The 17,234-nt window shown below is 37.7% G+C and overlaps 1 protein-coding gene across 3 annotated transcripts in view; it reads right to left on the bottom strand.

Annotated features, from left to right (window-relative positions):
- The window catches only part of KPNA3 (karyopherin subunit alpha 3), a 98,432-nt gene that overhangs the window by 48,050 nt on the left and 33,148 nt on the right, over window positions 1-17,234 (bottom strand). Inside the window, exon 1 of one of the 3 annotated variants that reach the window (XM_023731532.1) lies at window positions 13,487-13,662. The exons of 1 other annotated variant lie outside the window; for it this stretch is intronic. In XM_023731532.1, the coding sequence (XP_023587300.1) occupies window positions 13,487-13,567 (81 nt within the window). In that variant the 5' untranslated portion in view covers window positions 13,568-13,662. Of the gene's footprint in view, window positions 1-1,430; window positions 2,257-13,486; window positions 13,663-17,234 lie in introns of those variants that run through there. One more of the 3 variants, XM_023731533.1, reaches the window with a different exon arrangement.

The raw sequence follows: 17,234 nt of genomic DNA, 5'->3' as shown, positions 1-17,234 counted from the left end.
GGTAAAGATGTATCCTACGTTTACAAACAGGCTCTATCAGGCATGTCTTATCAGGAACTATTAAGGTGATTAATAGTTCTTTGATCTACTGATATGATGGATTATTTTATTACATACACAAATACGGTTACATTCTTGTATTTCTGGAGTAAAAGTTACATGTTGCTTTTGTTGTTGTGTGCCATCCAGTTGATTCTGGCTCATAGCAACCCTACAGGACAGAGCAGAACTGCCCCATAGGGTTTCCTAGGCTGAAATCTTTACAGGGGCAGCCAGCCAGGTCTTTTCTCCTGCAAACAGCTGGTGGGTTCAAACCGCCAACCTTTTCGTTAGCAGCCAAGCACCTAACCACTGAACCACCAGGGCTCCTTAAAAAGCTGTAGAGTCATGGTATATTATACTTTTAATATACTGACAGATTAAGAATACTTTTGTTGTGGTATCTCTGTCAAGCTTTCTTAAACTGCAGTGATAAATTAATCCCTTTTTAGGGGAAAAAAAATCCTGTGGAACTCAAGTAATAAAATTTGTCAAAATATTGACATAATAATCTACATAAAAACCTATACTTTCTAAATAGATACATGTTAAATGTAGAAACTGCCACACAAAAGTCAAATTAGTAACATTAATGTGATGGAATAATGCATTAATAAAACTATTACCACTGATAAGAGTTCAACAGTAGGAAGACTTCAATACAATTACCACAGAGAATGTCTTATGCACTAGTACATCATACATAATGGTAATAAAAATGTTGCACAATTTTCAAACACCAGTACTACTGAATTATCATTTGATAACTCTGTAAACTGTCTTTATGTACTTGAAAATTAGAACTGTACTGCTATTAAAATTTGCCTAAATTAATACCTAAACCGTTACTAAAACTCAAAAGAGAAAATATTTTCATTGTAATAACCACACTTAATTGTTTACTAATTATTATAAGATGGTATTTAACATAAACGGGGGAGAGTAATTTGGAAAAGGATAGTGATAATGGTTGCACAACGTGATGAATATAATCAACGTCACCGAACTGTACATGTAAACGTTGTTGAATTGGCAAATGTTTGGTTATATATATAGTTTTTATCACAACGGGGGGGGGGGGAGGATAGTTTAGCGGCCAAGCGTGTTAACCGTTTGCACTACTCAGGAACTTCCTAGGAGTTGAAGGCCTCCTATATTCACTCAGAAGAACCTTATGACTATAAATGATCAAACTGGTTTAGATGAGTTAACAACAGGAACCATACTATGTATGATACAAGTACCTTTGAGTTAGTCAATGGCTTATTCTGTTTTCTATTTGAGCTACTCTCTTCCCTTACATTCTTCCCAAGTGATCTCATCTAGTCTTATGTCTTCAATTACTGTTTGATGACTACTCCCAAATATCTATATTTACCCAGGCCTCTCACCTAAGTTCCAAATCTGTAAGTCCATCCACTGAACAAAAATTTACTGAGTGCATTCAGATGACAAATTGACAGTCTAGTACATCAGTCGGCAAACTAAAGGTTGCGGGCCAAATCTAGGGGGCTGTCTCTTTTTCTAGGACCTGAAAGGGAGGAATAGTTTTTACATTTTTAAGTGGTTACATTTTAAATGATATAAGCACCTACATAAAATCCTTGATTTTGCCTCTTGGCCCCCAAACCTAAAACTTGTACTATGCGTCCTTTTAAGAAAAAGTTTGTCAACACATGGTCTAGTAAAAAAGACAAAGACAGGTCATTAAATAACCAGTAATAAAATGCGTTAAGTGTTAAGACAAGAAATAATGGATAAGTTTCTTATCGGAAGGATACATAATTGGAGGATCAGGAAAAGGCTATGGAAAGGATTAAAACATGAGTATATCTGTGTGTGTGTGCGTGTGTGTGTGTGTGTGTGTGTTTAGGGGTAGAAGGTAGTTTGTTGCAAGGGCCTCAAATACAACATGCTTAAAACTAATATCATACCTACTCCCCCTCTCAAAAACCAAACAAACAAAAAAACCACCATCTACTCTTCCAGGCATATTCCTAACATCAGTAAACAGTATAATCATCCAAACAGCTACAAGAGCACCAATCCTGGGAAATCATCCATGTCTACTCACTCTCTCACCCTCCAACAAATCCATCAAGTCACCAAAATCTAGAGATTCAAACCTCCCAGTTCCACTGCTACTATCTTAGATCAAGCCACCATCATCTTACCCAGACCAGTATAATAGTCTAACTAGTCTCCTTACAAGGAGCCCTGGTGGCACAATGGTTAACTGCTTGGCTGCTAACTGAAAGGTTGCTCTAAGGGAGAAAAGACCTGGTGATCATCTGCCTAGGAAAACTTATGGGGAGCTCTACTTTGTCCTATAGGGTCGCTATGAGTCAGAATCCACTAGACAGCACACAACAATAACATAGTCTCCTGACAGCCACTGAATCAATTTTCCAAATAACAGCCAGAGGAGTCTTTTTAAAATTCAAACCTGTATTGTCATTCTCTTGAATAAAACCTCTCAATGGATTTTTTTACTCTCTTGTAATTCTTCACCCCACAAAAAGACAGAGCTAGCAGGATAGCCAAACCAAAACCCCACATTCAAAATCTACAACAAGGTATCTCCATGAAGTCTCAAATACAAGTGGGACCTGGTTAAATCAGTGATTATAAGACTTGCGTGGTACCATGTATACAGAAGGAAAGAGAAGAGCAGGAGCAATGGGGCCGCTGATGAACCTGAGGACAGAACACCATAATCAGGAAGCACTGGAGAATCTGGAAAGGCAATTTGAGAACAACAGTTCCATGCCAGTGTATAATAGGCTAGACTCAAAAACAAGGAGCTGAAGTCCCCTTCCTAGACAAAGCCCTAAACTGCTGAGTAGAATCCAAAGTGAACAAGTGAGACACAATAGGGGCAAAGGAAAGAGAAGGTCCAGATAAAAGTGGGGTAGAGAAACAGAGCCAGGAGATCTCAGAAAATAGACAGCCATATTTTTTATAACTTTGAAAAAGCAACAGAAAAGGGAGCTAGAAAAGCTATCCGGACCTACCTCTCCTTTCTAAAAGTTCAGGAAAATCTATCATAAAATTAACAACAGAAAACGATTATGGTCGAATTCCATGCTTTATGAAATGGGAGAGTAAGGAGCATAACACTGACGCTGAAATCCTGCCAAAAAGACATACTCACAAAACAGATGAAAACTGTATCTTAGAAAATAACATAAAGTATTATAAATCAGAATTAGAAAAACTCAGAAATGGGGTACAAGTAATCAGGAAAGGATTAGAAATAAAACAAAATATTATTTGATAAAGGAGACCTAACCAAGAACAATCACAAGAGCCAATAAACACAACACATAATACTTATAAGAAGTGTATAAGGAAAAAAAATTTAAATAAAAAAGAAATGAAAGTAAAAATATCAGCATGACACCGACAACAATATAAACAAAGACCCTAAATATACATCATAAGGAGTCCTTAAGAAAGAAAATCAGGCCCTGATACCAAGGCCAGGGAAGGACACCATAAAAAAAATAAAGAAAATTACATACTAGAATCTCTCATGAATACAGATGAAAAATTCTCAACAAAATTCTAGCCAATAGAATTTGGCATCACATCAAAAAAATAACACACCACGACCAAGTGGGACTCATACCAGGTATGCAAGGATGGTTCAACATTAGAAAATCAATCAACATAATCCACCACATAAACAGAACAAAAGAATCACACGATCATCTCAATAGACACAGAAAAGGCACTGAATAAAGTCCAACAGCCATTCCTGATAAAAACTCTCAATAAAATAGGAATAGAAGGGAAATCCCTCAACATAATAAAGGATTTCTACACAAAACCAACAGACAACATCATTCTCAATGGAGAGAGGCTGAAAGCATTCCCTCTGAGAATGGGAACAAGACCAAGATGCCCTTTATCATCACTCCTATTTAACACTGTGCTGTAAAGTCCTAGCTACAGCAATAAGGCAAGAAAAAAAAAAAGAAAGCACATCTAAATTGGTAAGGAAGAAATAAAACTATTCCTACTCACAGATATATGATCCTGTATATAAAAAAATCCAAAGATTTACTGGAACGAATAGAAAGATTCAGAAAAGCAGTAGGATACAAGATCAACGTCCAAAACTAAACTGGATTCCTATACACCAATAAAGAGAACTTTGAAAAGTAAATCAGGAAAGCAATACTATTTATAATAGCCCCTAAAAAGATAAAATACTTAGGAATAAATCTAACCTCAGATGTAAAAGAAAACCACAAACCACTACGGCAACAAAACACAAGACCTATATAAATGGAAAACTGTATCATGTTCATTGGATAGAAGACTCAACATTGTGAAAATGTCAAAACTACCCAAAACAATCTACAGATATAATGCAATCCTGAGTCAAATATCAACAGCATTCTTTAACAAGATGGAAAAACTAATCGCCAACTTTATATGGAAAGGAAAGAGGTCCCGGATAAGCAAACCATTACTGAAGAAAAAGAATATAGCAGGAAGCCTCACGTTACCTGATCTCAGAACCTACTATACAACCATGGTAGTTGAATCAGCCTAGCGCTGGTAAAATGACAGACACACAGACCAACGGAACAGAATTGTGAGAAAATCCAGATGTAAATCCATCTATCTATGGTCAGCTGATCTTTGACAAAGGACCAAAGTCTATTAAACAGGGAAAAGACAGTCTTTTTAACAAATGGTGCTGGCAAAACTGGATGTCCATCTGTAAAAAAGAAAAGAAACAGGACCCATACCTCATATCATACACAAAAACTAACTTAAAATGGATCAAAGACCTAAATATAAAACCTAAAATGATAAAGATCATGGAAGAAAAAGTAAGGACAACACTAGGGGCCCTAAGACATGGCATAAATACAATACAAACCATAACTAACAATGCACAAATACCAGAAGATAAACTAGGTAACAGGGAGATCCTAGAAATTAAACACTTATGGTCATAAAAAAAAAAAAAAAGGGAACCTACAGACTGGGAAAAAAAATATTTGGCTACAACATATCCGACGTGGGTCTAATCTCTAAAATCTATAAAATACTTCAATACCTCAACAACAAAAAGACAAAAAATCCAATTAAAAAATGGACAAAGGATATGAACAGACACTTCACCGAAGATGACATTCAGGCTCCTAACAGATACATGAGAAAATACTCACAATCACTAGCCAGTATAGAAATGCATATCAAGATTACAGTGAAATACTATCTCATACCGACATTACTGGTATGAATCAAAAGAACAGCAAATAACAAATGTTGGACAGGTTGCAGGGAGTTTCAAACTCTTATGCATTGCTAGCAGGAATGTAAAATTGTGCAACCACTATGGAAAACCACATGGTACCCCCTTAAAAAGCTAGAAATAGAAATACCATACAATCCAGCAATCCTATTCCTAGGACTATATCCTAGAGAAATAAGAGCTGCCACACGAACAGACATATGCACACCCCTGTTCATTGCAGCATTATTCACAATAGCAAAAAGATGGAAACAACCTAAGTGCCTACCAACAGATGAATGTATAAACAAACTATGGTACATACACACAACAGAATACTACACAATAATAAACAACAATGATGAATCCGGAAAACATCTCACAACATGGATGTATCTGAGGGCATTATGCTGAGTGAAATAAGTCAATCACGAAAAGACAAATACTGGAAGAGAACACTATTATAAAAACCCAAGAAAAGGTTAACACACAGAAATAAACAATCTTTGATGGTTATGAGGGAGGAGACTGGTGGGGAAGAAAAAACACTAGATAGTAGATAAGTGGTAACTCTGGTAAAGGGTAAGACAATACACAATACTCGGAAGTCAGCACAACTTGATCACGGCAAAGTCATAGAAGCTTCACAGACACATCCAAACGCCCTGAGGGACCAAATTACTGGGCTGGGGGCAGGGGAGGGGGGGACATGGGACATCTAACTCAATTGACATAACAGTCTATAACAAAAACGTTCTACATCTGACTGTGGTGAGCAGTGTCTGGGATCTTAAAAGCCTTCAAGCAGCCATCTACGATACATCTATTGGTCCCATCCTGGCTGGAACAAAGGAGAACGAAGAAAACAAAAGACACAAGAGAAAGATTAGTACAAAAGACTAATGGACCACAACTACCACAACCTCCCCCAGACTGAGCCCAGAACAACTAGGTGGTGCCTGGTTACCATCATCGCCTGCTCCGGCAAGGATCACAATAGAGGGTCCTGGACAGAGTAGGAGAAAAATGTAGAACAAAATTCAAATTCACAAAATGAAAAAGAAAAAAAACAAAAAGACTAGGCTTGCTGGTCTGACAGAAACTGAGAAATCCCAAGAGTATGGCCTCACTGGACACCCCTTTAACTCAGTACTGAAGTCACTCCTGAGGTTCACCTTTCGGCCAAAGATTAGGTCTACAGGGCAAACAATAACACACATGAGGAACATGCTTCATAGTTCACTCATGAATACGAGACCAATGGGCACACCAGCCCAAAAGTAAAGGCAAAAAGGCAAGAAGGGACAGGGAAAACTGGACGAATGGAAACAGGGAACCCAGGGTGGCGAGGGGGAGAGCACTGATGATACATCATGGGGTTGGCAATCAATGTTACAAAACAATTTGTACATTAACTGTTCAATGAAAAACTAATTTGCTCTGTAAACTTTCACCTCAATCACAATCAAAAAAAAGAAACTAAAAAAACCAACAAAAAAGAAATCAAGTGACATAGCGTACTGGGCAAATTTGCTGCAAAAAACCTCTTTGAAGTGTTTAAAAGCAAAGATGTCACTTTGAGGACTTACGCATGCCTGACCTAAGCCATAGTATTTTCAATTGGCTCATATGCATGCAAAAGCTGAACTACGAATAAGGAAGACTGAAGAACTGATGCCTTTGAATTATGGTGTTGGCGAAGAATACTGAATATACCATGGACTGCCAGGAAAATGAACAAATCTGTCTTGGAAGAAGTACAGCCCGAATGCTTCTTAGAAAGGAGGATGATGAGACTTTGTCTCACATACTTTGGACATGTTATCAGGAGAGACGATTCCCTGGAGAAGGACAGGGTAAAGTGGAGGGTCAGCAAAAAAGAGGAAGACCCTCAATGTGTATTGACACATTGGCTGCAACAATGGACTCAAACATAGTAATGATTGTGAGGATGGCGCAGGACTGGGTAGTGTTTCATTCTGTTGTACATACGGTTGCTATGAGTTGGAATCGACTGGACAGCACCTAACAACAACTTCCCTAATAAACACTATAATCACAGGGAAAAAGAATTTTTTTTTTTTTTGCTCTGTAAAAGCCCATGTGAAGACGATGAAAACACAAGAAAATATTTGCAAACTACAAATCCAATAAAGGACTATTATCTAGAATACGTAAACAGCTCTTAAAGATCATTAGTTAAAAAAAAACTCAAATCATCCAATTAGAAAATGGGCAAAAGACACTGTGATACCTCACCAAAGAGGATATATAGATGGCACATAAGCACATGAAACCAAACCAAATCTGTTGCTGTTGAGTCAGTTCCAACTCATGGCAACCCCCAGCGTTACAGAGTAGAACTACTCCACAGGATTTCTTGGCTGTAATCTTTACAGAAACAGACTGCCAGGCCTTTCTACCATAGTGCCGCTGGGTAGGTTCAAACCACCAATCTTTAGGTTAGTAGTCGAGCACAAACTGTTTGTGCCACCCAAAGACTTTCACTGGCTATTCAAAAAAAAAAACCCAATGCCATCGAGTTGATTCTGACTCACAGCAACCTTACAGGACAGAGCAGAACTGCCCTATATGGTTTCCAAGGAGCAGCTGGTGGATTCGAACTGCTGCTTTTTGGTTAGCAGCTGTAGCTCTTAATTACTGTGCCCCCAGTGCTTCTCTACAATGAGATATCACTACACCTATCTAACTGGCTAAAAGAAAAGTGACAACACCAAACTCTGATGAGGATGCTGAGAAAACTGTTATCACTCATGCATTGCTGGTGGGAATGTAAAACGGTACTACAACTCTGGAAAGGTTTGGTAGTTTCTTTAAAAATTAAACATGCCACTACTATACTATATAACCCAGCGACTGCACTCCTGTGCATTTACCCCAAGGAAATGAAAACTTATGTTCATACAAAACCTGTATTATGAATGCTTACACAGCAGTTTTATTCGTTAGAGCCAAAATCCGGGAACAATCCAGGTGTCCTTCAATAAATGAATGCTTAGACAAATTACGATACATTCATACCACGGAATACTACCCAGCAATAAAAAGGAACAAACTACTGATACACGCAACAACTTGGATGAATCTCCAAGGAATTATGCTAAAAGAAAAAAGTCAACTTCAAAAGGTTACATATCGTATGATTCCATTTATATAGCATTCTTGAAATAAAATTATAGAAATGGAAAACAGATTAATGGTTGCCTGGGTTGAGGGGTTGAGGGATTGAGGGTAGCAGGGAAGTAGATGCAGTTACAAAAGGGCAACATAAGGGATCCTTGTGGTGATAGAAATAATCTGTCTCTTGACTGTATAAACATCAGTATTATACTATAATTTTTCGAGATGTTACCATTGGGGAAAACTGGGTAAAGGGCACCCATGATCTCTCTTGATTACGTTTTACAACTGAATGTGAATCTACAATTATCTCAAAATAAAGTTCAATTTTTAAAAACTTTTTAACAAAAGGATATATTTCACATCAGATACTTGCAACAATGGAGAAGAAGAGGTCATAGCTAATTTCAACAGTGCACATAGTAGGAAATCAATCAACAAAAACTACAAGAGAGGGGACTAAATAAAGATAGGAGCCCTGGTGGCACAGTAGTTAAGAGCTACAGCTACTAACCAAAAGGTCAGCAGTTCAAATCCACCAGCCGCTCCTTGTAAACCCCATGGGGCAGTTCTACTCTGTCATACAGGGTCACTATGAGTCAGACTCGACTTGACGGCAACAGGTAAATAAACATAACCACTATAACAAATTTTCCTAAACACCAAAAATATCCTAAAAAAGAATAAGTAAAACAGATCACATAGAAACGCTATTTTATACATAAATATACGTATAAACAACACAAAAGACTCTAAAAGAACTGAAAAAAAAAAAAAATATACATATTAATTATTTTAAATGGACTTAACTTATTAAAAAGATTTTTCAGATTGGCTGACAACATAATCTAACACTATGGTACGTATGTTCACATACAAGTATGGAATGATCTTCAAGATTTACTGTTAAAGTGGAGCAAGGTGTGGAGAAGTACGTACACTATGCTATATAAGAAAACGGAAAAGTGATACGTATACACAAAAACCATAAATCATTTTTAAATGATTACCAATGGGAGTAGAAAGGAAATAGGGTATAGGGGACAAAAAAATTAGACTACATTTGACATTAGAATCATGCAAATGAATTATATATATGACAAAATTAAATTGAAAAAGAATAATCCTTAAAAAAAAGGTGACAAATGAACCAAAATGTATCCAGTTATAGCATAATCACACTATTTCATGAGACTTTTCAATAATTTGACTGTATATCCCCAGTCAACCCTAAGTACAAGAGCACTAACTGCAAAGAAAACTTAAAACTGTTTTCAGTAATGCTATTACTGATTGTACTGGTGGTATTGTTATTCTGAGACTACTCTGTACGTATCTGGAATAAAGCAAATGAGTAACAATGTGAAATTCTATCATATCTGGCATCACAGAAAACCAGGAATTTCAGTCTAGGAGAAAGGAGATATAGAAAAGGTTTGGTAAAAACTCTGTAGTCCTGAATCTGAATTGGAAACATTAGTATAAATGCATTACAAATCTTTTTTTAAGAAGTCCCAGAACTGTCCAATTAAAAGGTGTAGAAACAACGACCAAATCAGTGCGGACACACCAAATCACTGGTCTCAAAATATCACTAAAAGGAGCCAAGGGAGAACTGGCTGTTTCCAGGCCAAAAGCAGAAAAAGTACAAGAAAAGCTATCAAAAATTACTAGAATTCTGATAAAAACTCTCATCAAAACAGGAATAAAATGGAAATTTCTCAACATAATTAAAGGCATATATGGAAAACCAACAGCTAACATTATTCTCCATGGAGAAAGACTGAGAACCTTCCCCTTAAGAACAGGAACGAGACAAGGATGCCCATTACCACCACTCTTATTCAATATTGTACTGGAAGTCTTAGCCAAAGCAAGAAAGACAAATAAAAGACATCCAAACCAGAAAGGAAGAAATAAAACTATCCTTATTCGAAGATGACATGATCATATACACAGAAAACTCTAAAGATTCCACAAAAAACCCCTGCTAGATCTAATAGAAGAATTCAGCAACGTCACAGAGTTCAAGATCAACACACAAAACTGAGTTGGGTTCCTTTACATTAACAAGGAGTATTCCGAAAACGAAATCAATAAAACAATACCATTTACAACAGACCCCAAAACAATAAAACACCCAGTAATTAACCTAACCAGGGAAATAAAAGACTTACACAATAAAAATTATAAAACACTACTACAAAAGACTAAAAGAGACCTACATAATGGAAGAACATTTCATGCTCATGGATTGGAATACTTAACATAGTGAAAATGTCAATACTACCTAAAGTGATCTACAGATACAATGCAATCCTGATACAAATTACAACAACATTCTTTACCGAAATGGAAAAACTAATCACCAACTTTATATGGAAAAGAGGCCTCGAACAGCCAAAGCTATACTGAAGAAGAACAAAGCAGGAGGCCTCATATTTACTGATATCAAAACATACTATACAGCCACTGTAATCAAAAGAGCCTGGTACTAGTTCAGTGACAGACCCACAGACCAGTGGAAATGAATTGAGAACCCAGAAATAAATCCACCCAATTATGGACATCTGATTTTCAACAAGGGGGCAAAGTACATTCAAAGGGGGAAGAAACAGTCCCTTTAATAAATGGTGCTAGCAAAACTGGATACCCACTTGCAGAAAAATGAAACAGGACCTATGGCTCACACCATACACAAAAACTAACAAAAGATCTAAACGTTAAACCTAAAACTAGAAAGTTCCTAGAAGAAAACAGGGCCTAATCTTTTTTAAAGACAGGCTAACATAACTACAAATACACAAATAGCAGAAGACAAATCAGATAATTGAGACATCACAAAATTTATATATTTATGGTTATCAAAAGAGTAAAAAGATAACCTACAGACGGGGAAAAAATCTTCAGAAATTATATATCCAATAAAGGTCTAATCTCTAAAATATACAGAAAACTTCAACAACTCAACAACAAAAAGACAACCAACCCAGTTAAAAAATGGGCCAAGGACATGAACAGACACTTCACCAAAAAAGTCATTCAAGTAGCCAATAAACAAATGAAAAGATGCTCATGATCATTAGCCATCAGAGAGAAGCAAATCACAAATACTATCTCACCTTGGATAAAATGGTACTAATCAAAAAAAAAAAAAAACACGACAAACTTTGGCAAGGATGTGGGGAGACTGGAACACCTATCCATTGCTGGTGGGATGGTAAAATGGTACAACCACCATGGAAAACGGTATGGTACTTCCTCAAAAAACTAGAAATAGAAATACCTTATGATCCAGCGATCCCATTCCTAAGTACATACCCTAGAAATCTAATAAAAGAGACACAGACAGACATATGTACACCTATGTCACTGCAGCATTATTTATAATAGCAAAAAAATGGAAATAGCCTAAGTGTCCTTCAACGGATGAATGGATAAGCAAAATACGGTACATGCATACAATGGAATACTATGCCACCATAAAGAACAATGATGAGTGTGTGAAACATAACATGGCTGGATCTGGAGAACATAATGCTAAGTGAAATAAGTCAATCACATAAAGACAAATCTAGTATGACCCCACTTTTATGAAGTATCTAGAATAGGCAAATGCATAGAGATCAAAGTTTATTGGTGATTAGCAAAGGTGGGTGGAAGGAGTAAATGGGGAGATGTTGCTTACAGGTGCTGAAAAACTTCGGAAACGGTGATGTCTGCACAACATGGTGAAAATTACTAATGTCACTAAATTGTACACGTAAATCTATTTAACCACAATAAAAATTTTTAAAAAGAGAGAAAGGAAGGAAAGACTCAAATAAAAAAAAAAAATCTTACTGAAAACGTTTCCTCTAAGGTACTTACAAACATTGCAAATTATTCAACACACACCGAATACAAATATCAAGGGCAAATTACATTAGTGCACTATCCTATGATGATGCAACACAGTGGCAGGAACACCTGCTCTGGGGTCAGACTGCCTACCTAGGTTTGAATCCTGGCTCCCCAACCTGAACCGTCTGATATTTTGGGAAAATTACTGGCCTTTCTACCTCAGTTTCTTTATCAATAAAATGCCTCATAGGATTAGTGAGACATATGAATCAAATTCATACTAAGAGTTTATAACAGGAGCAGTGCTTGGAACACAGACAACCTTCAATATATGTTAGCTGTCTTCATCACTGAAGCCCTGGTGGTGTCGTGGTTAAGCATTTGACTGCTATCCGAAAGGCTGGTAGTTCAAACCCACCAGCTGCTCCACAGGAGAAGGATGCGGCAGTCTGCTTCTCTACAGATTAACACCCTTGGAAACCCCGTGGGGACAGTTCTACTATGTCCCATCGGGTCAATATGAGTCAAAATCGAATCGATGGCAACAGGCTTTGTTTTTTGTTTTGGTCTTTATCATTATTGTTAAAGGACACTACTCATACTCCCATATTCCACCTATGTCAGGGTGAAATGTCTCATCTACCTCTCTGCCACTTCAAGACAACCACGTCTATCCAGTAGTGTAAAACGACTTAAACCATCTAACCATACCAATTTGTGTCCATCCTCATGTCTGTTACTATCCCCTTATATTCACTGAGGGCTCCAGGAGCTCCCTGTTTTCCTCTCCAAACCAAGTACTGACAACACCCTTGGTGTTTTCAACAACCTTTCGAACAACCCAGTTCAAAAGGCTAGCCAGGAGCAGACTGAGGCTTTTCTTTTTTTTCTAAGTTTCATTTTCACCATGATGCAAGAGTCTGTAGTAATCCTTTTGAAAACAACCGGCCAACAATATCTGTTAGTCCAACTAGGATAAATTTTGGAAGTTTTACAATTCATTTAAAAACTTTGAAGAGGCGGACCCAAGATGGTGGAGTAGTCAAGACGCTACCTGTGGTCCCTCTTACAACAAAGACACAAAAATACAAATGAATTGATTATATATGACAATCTAGGAATCCTGAACATCAAAGGCAAAGTTGAGGAATCGGACTGAGTAGCAGGGGGAGGGAGAGACGGTTTGGAAGCAGTGAGGAGTTGCCAGACCTGACTCGGCAGGAGCCTGCATCCTTCAGGCCGGACAGGCTTGTGTGCGCGGTGAGGCAAGCACTGGTGCTTGGGAGGCATCTTCTACATCGGGAGAGATCCAGTGGCAGAGAGTCTACCTGGGGATCCAGAACCAGTGAAAAGCAGCGCTCAATCAGCAAAAGATAAGTACTTGCATCTGACCTACCACGTGGAACAAAAAACACCCCCTTTGGAAAAAACCTCTCTTCCATTTACCTGCCCCTCCCCACTCTGCACAGGGTGCCTGCCCAGCTTCAGTGATTACTGAGTCCCCTGGGCCGGAAGTAGGACCCATCACATGCCATGAGCCATTCTCCTGACCTTAGAGAGGAAACAAATTAACAAATAAGAGAAAATAATCTGCCAGCTCCCCTAAGCCAGAAACTCAGGGTAGGCACAACTCTTTGCCTAGGCACACGCATAAGGGGTCCATGGACTTTGAATGCCTTTCACCCCTGCACAGACCTCTGTGAGCCCATTTCAACAGTGTAGGCCCTTATTATCACAGTACAACAGGGTATATAATTGAAACCTAACTTCAACTGTATCAGCTATATAGTAAACTGGCAGGTTCGTGACATTTCACACTTCTCTGCCCAATAAGCAGGGTCCTCAGCTACCCACATCAGGGGCCTGAGGACTGGTGGCTCCACCCATGCCACCCAGCCACCCAGGACAGGGTTCCAAGAATAAGTGGTGCCTCCCACCCCTTACAGCCAACAGCGTAGGGTGCTCATAATCCGGCTGCAAAACCCTCCCACCTATACGCTCTAGGGAACAGGGACACGTTTTCCTCCCAGACACTCAGGGGCAGTCATCAGCCCCCTGCCTTGATCAGTGCATGACTCCCTGCTGCAGTCAGATACATGTGCCTACACCAATCACCCATACCTGTCTAGGACTGTAGGTAAGAACCTGCACCAAACACTTGGTGACTGACTACCTGGACACCTTAGCTGAATCCATACAAGAAAAGTAAACGGACTCCTGGGCTCACGTACCTAGTAACAGATCTAACCACCTGGTGATAGGATGTTAGAGCTTCAAAGGTGCCAATAATCAAACTAGCTCACATGAGCAGCCTATTTGGGGCATATGAAAACAAAACAAAACAAGAAGCTAGCACACAGTAAGCAAATATAAAATAAATAAATTTATTGATGGCTCAGAAACAACAGTCAATACCAAATCATACAAAGAGATAAACCATGAAGGCTTCAGAAAGCTCCCAAAATAAAGAATCAAGAAATTTTCCTGAAGAAGAATACAAAACATTAATAACAGAACTCTTCAAGAGATCAAGAAGGAGATCAGGCAAAAACGCAGACAAGCCAAGAAAACACAGACAAAGCAATAGAGGAACTTAAGAAGATTAAAGAAGAACATAATGACAAACTTAATGGTCTGCAAGATTTCAAGAGAGACAGCAATCAGAAATCGAAAGATTTAACAAAAAAATTTCAGAATTAGACAATTCAATAGAAACTCACAGGAGCAGAATTCAGGCAATGGAAGTCAGAATTAGTGAGACTGAAGATAAAGCACTTGACACCAATTTATTTGAGGAAAAACAAGATAAACGGATTTAAAAAAAAATGAAAAAACCCTAAGAATTATGTGGGACTCTATCAAGAGGAATAACCTACAAATGACTGGCGTACCAGGACAGGGGAGGATAACAGAAAAGACAGAGAGAATTTGTGAAGATCTGCTGGCAGAAAATTTCCCTGATATGAAAGATGAGAACATTACCTATCCAAGAAACTCATCTAACTGCACATAAGGTAGATCCCAGAAGAAAGTCATCAAAACATACTATGATCAAACTTGCCAAAACTAAAGATAAAGAAAGAATGTTAAGAGTGACTAGGGATAAACAAAAAATTATCTACCAAAGAGAGTCAATAAGACTAAGCTTGGACTACTCTGCAGAAACCATGAAGGCAAGAAGGCAATGGGATGACATATATAAAGCGTTGAAGAAAAAAAATTACCAGCCAAGAATTATACATCCAGCAAAACTGTCTCTCAAATATAATGGTGAAATCTGGGCATTTCCAGAGAAACAAGAAGTTTTGGGAATTTGAAAAACCAAATCAAAATTACAAGAAATACTAAAGGGAGTCCTCCAGTTAGAAAATCAATAACATCAGATAACAATGATAAACTAGAATGCAGGACAGAGCAACCAGGTATCGACCTGGATAGGGAAGTCACAAAAATGAATCAAAGCTATAACACGGAGAGTAGGGAAACAAAGATGTCAATATGTAAAAGATGACAACATTAAAACAAAAAAGAGGAACTAAAAAATGTAGTCATAAATCTTTCATATGGAGAGGAAGTCAAAGTGATATAAAGAAATAAAACACTGGTGTAAACTTAGAAAAAAGGGGTAACTATTAAAGTAACCGCAAAGGAAACTAACAATCCTACACATCGAAATAAAAAAAAAGAAAAATATAAAGACTCAGCAAATACAAAATCAACAATTAAAAAGGTGAAAAGGAAATACATAAAGAAAATTAATTCGGCACAGAAAATGAAGTGGAATAAAAAAAATTGTCAACAACACACAAAAAAAGACATCAAAATGACAGCATTAAACGCATAACTATCAATAACCACGCTGAATGTAAACGGACTAAATGCACCAATAAAGAGAAAGTGGAAGAATGGATTAAAAAAACACGACCCATCTATATGTTCCCTACAAGAGACAAGCCTTAGATTTAAACACACAAACTAAAACTAAAAGCATGGAAAAAAATGTATCAAGCAAATAACACTCAAAAAAGAGCAGGAGTGGCAATCTTAATCTCTGACAAAATAGACTTTAAAGTAAAAGTCACCATAAAGGATAAGAAAGGACACTATATAATCATTAAAGGGTCAATATACCATGAGAACACAACCATAATAAATATTTACACACCCAACGACAGGGCCCCAAATACATAAAACAAACTCTAATGGTATTGAAAAGAGAGACAGACAGCTCCACCATAATACTAGGAGACCTCAACACACCACTTTCGGTGAAGGACAGAACATCCAGAAAGAAGCTCAACAAAGACACGGAAAAGGTAAATGCTACAATCAACCAACTTAATCTCACAGACATATACCGAACACTCCATCCAACAGTATCCAAGTATACTTTCTTTTCCAACGCACATGGAACATTCTCCAGAACAGACCACATACAAGGTCATGAAACAAGCCTTAACAGAATCCAAAACATCAAAATATTACCAAGCATCTTTTCTGACCGTAAAGCTATAAAAGTAGAAATCAATAAGAGAAAACAGGGAAGAAAAATCAAACACATGGGAAACTGAACAACACCTTGTTCAAAAACTACTGGGTTACAGAAGAAATTAAAGATGGAATAAAGAAATTCATAAAATCAAACGAGAATGAAAAGACATTCTACCAGAACCTCTGGGACACAGCAAAAGCAGTGATCAGAGGTCACTTTATAGCAATAAATGCACACATCCAAAAAAAAAGAAAGCTGGAACAGAATTGAGAACCCAGATGTAAATCCATCCACCTATGGTCACCTGATCTTCGACAAGGGCCCAAAGTCCATCAAATGAGGAAAAGACAGTCTTTTTAACAAATGGTGCTGGCAAAACTGGATATCCATCTACAAAAAAAGTGAAACAAGACCCACACCTCACACCATATACAAAAACTAATTCAAAAATGGATCGAAGACCTA

The sequence above is a fragment of the Trichechus manatus genome, unplaced genomic scaffold (genome assembly GCF_000243295.1).
Source record: "Trichechus manatus latirostris isolate Lorelei unplaced genomic scaffold, TriManLat1.0 scaffold00044, whole genome shotgun sequence".
NCBI lineage: Eukaryota > Metazoa > Chordata > Mammalia > Sirenia > Trichechidae > Trichechus > Trichechus manatus.
Note: the sequence above shows the minus strand (reverse complement) of the source record. Positions and strands in the feature narration are given on the sequence as shown.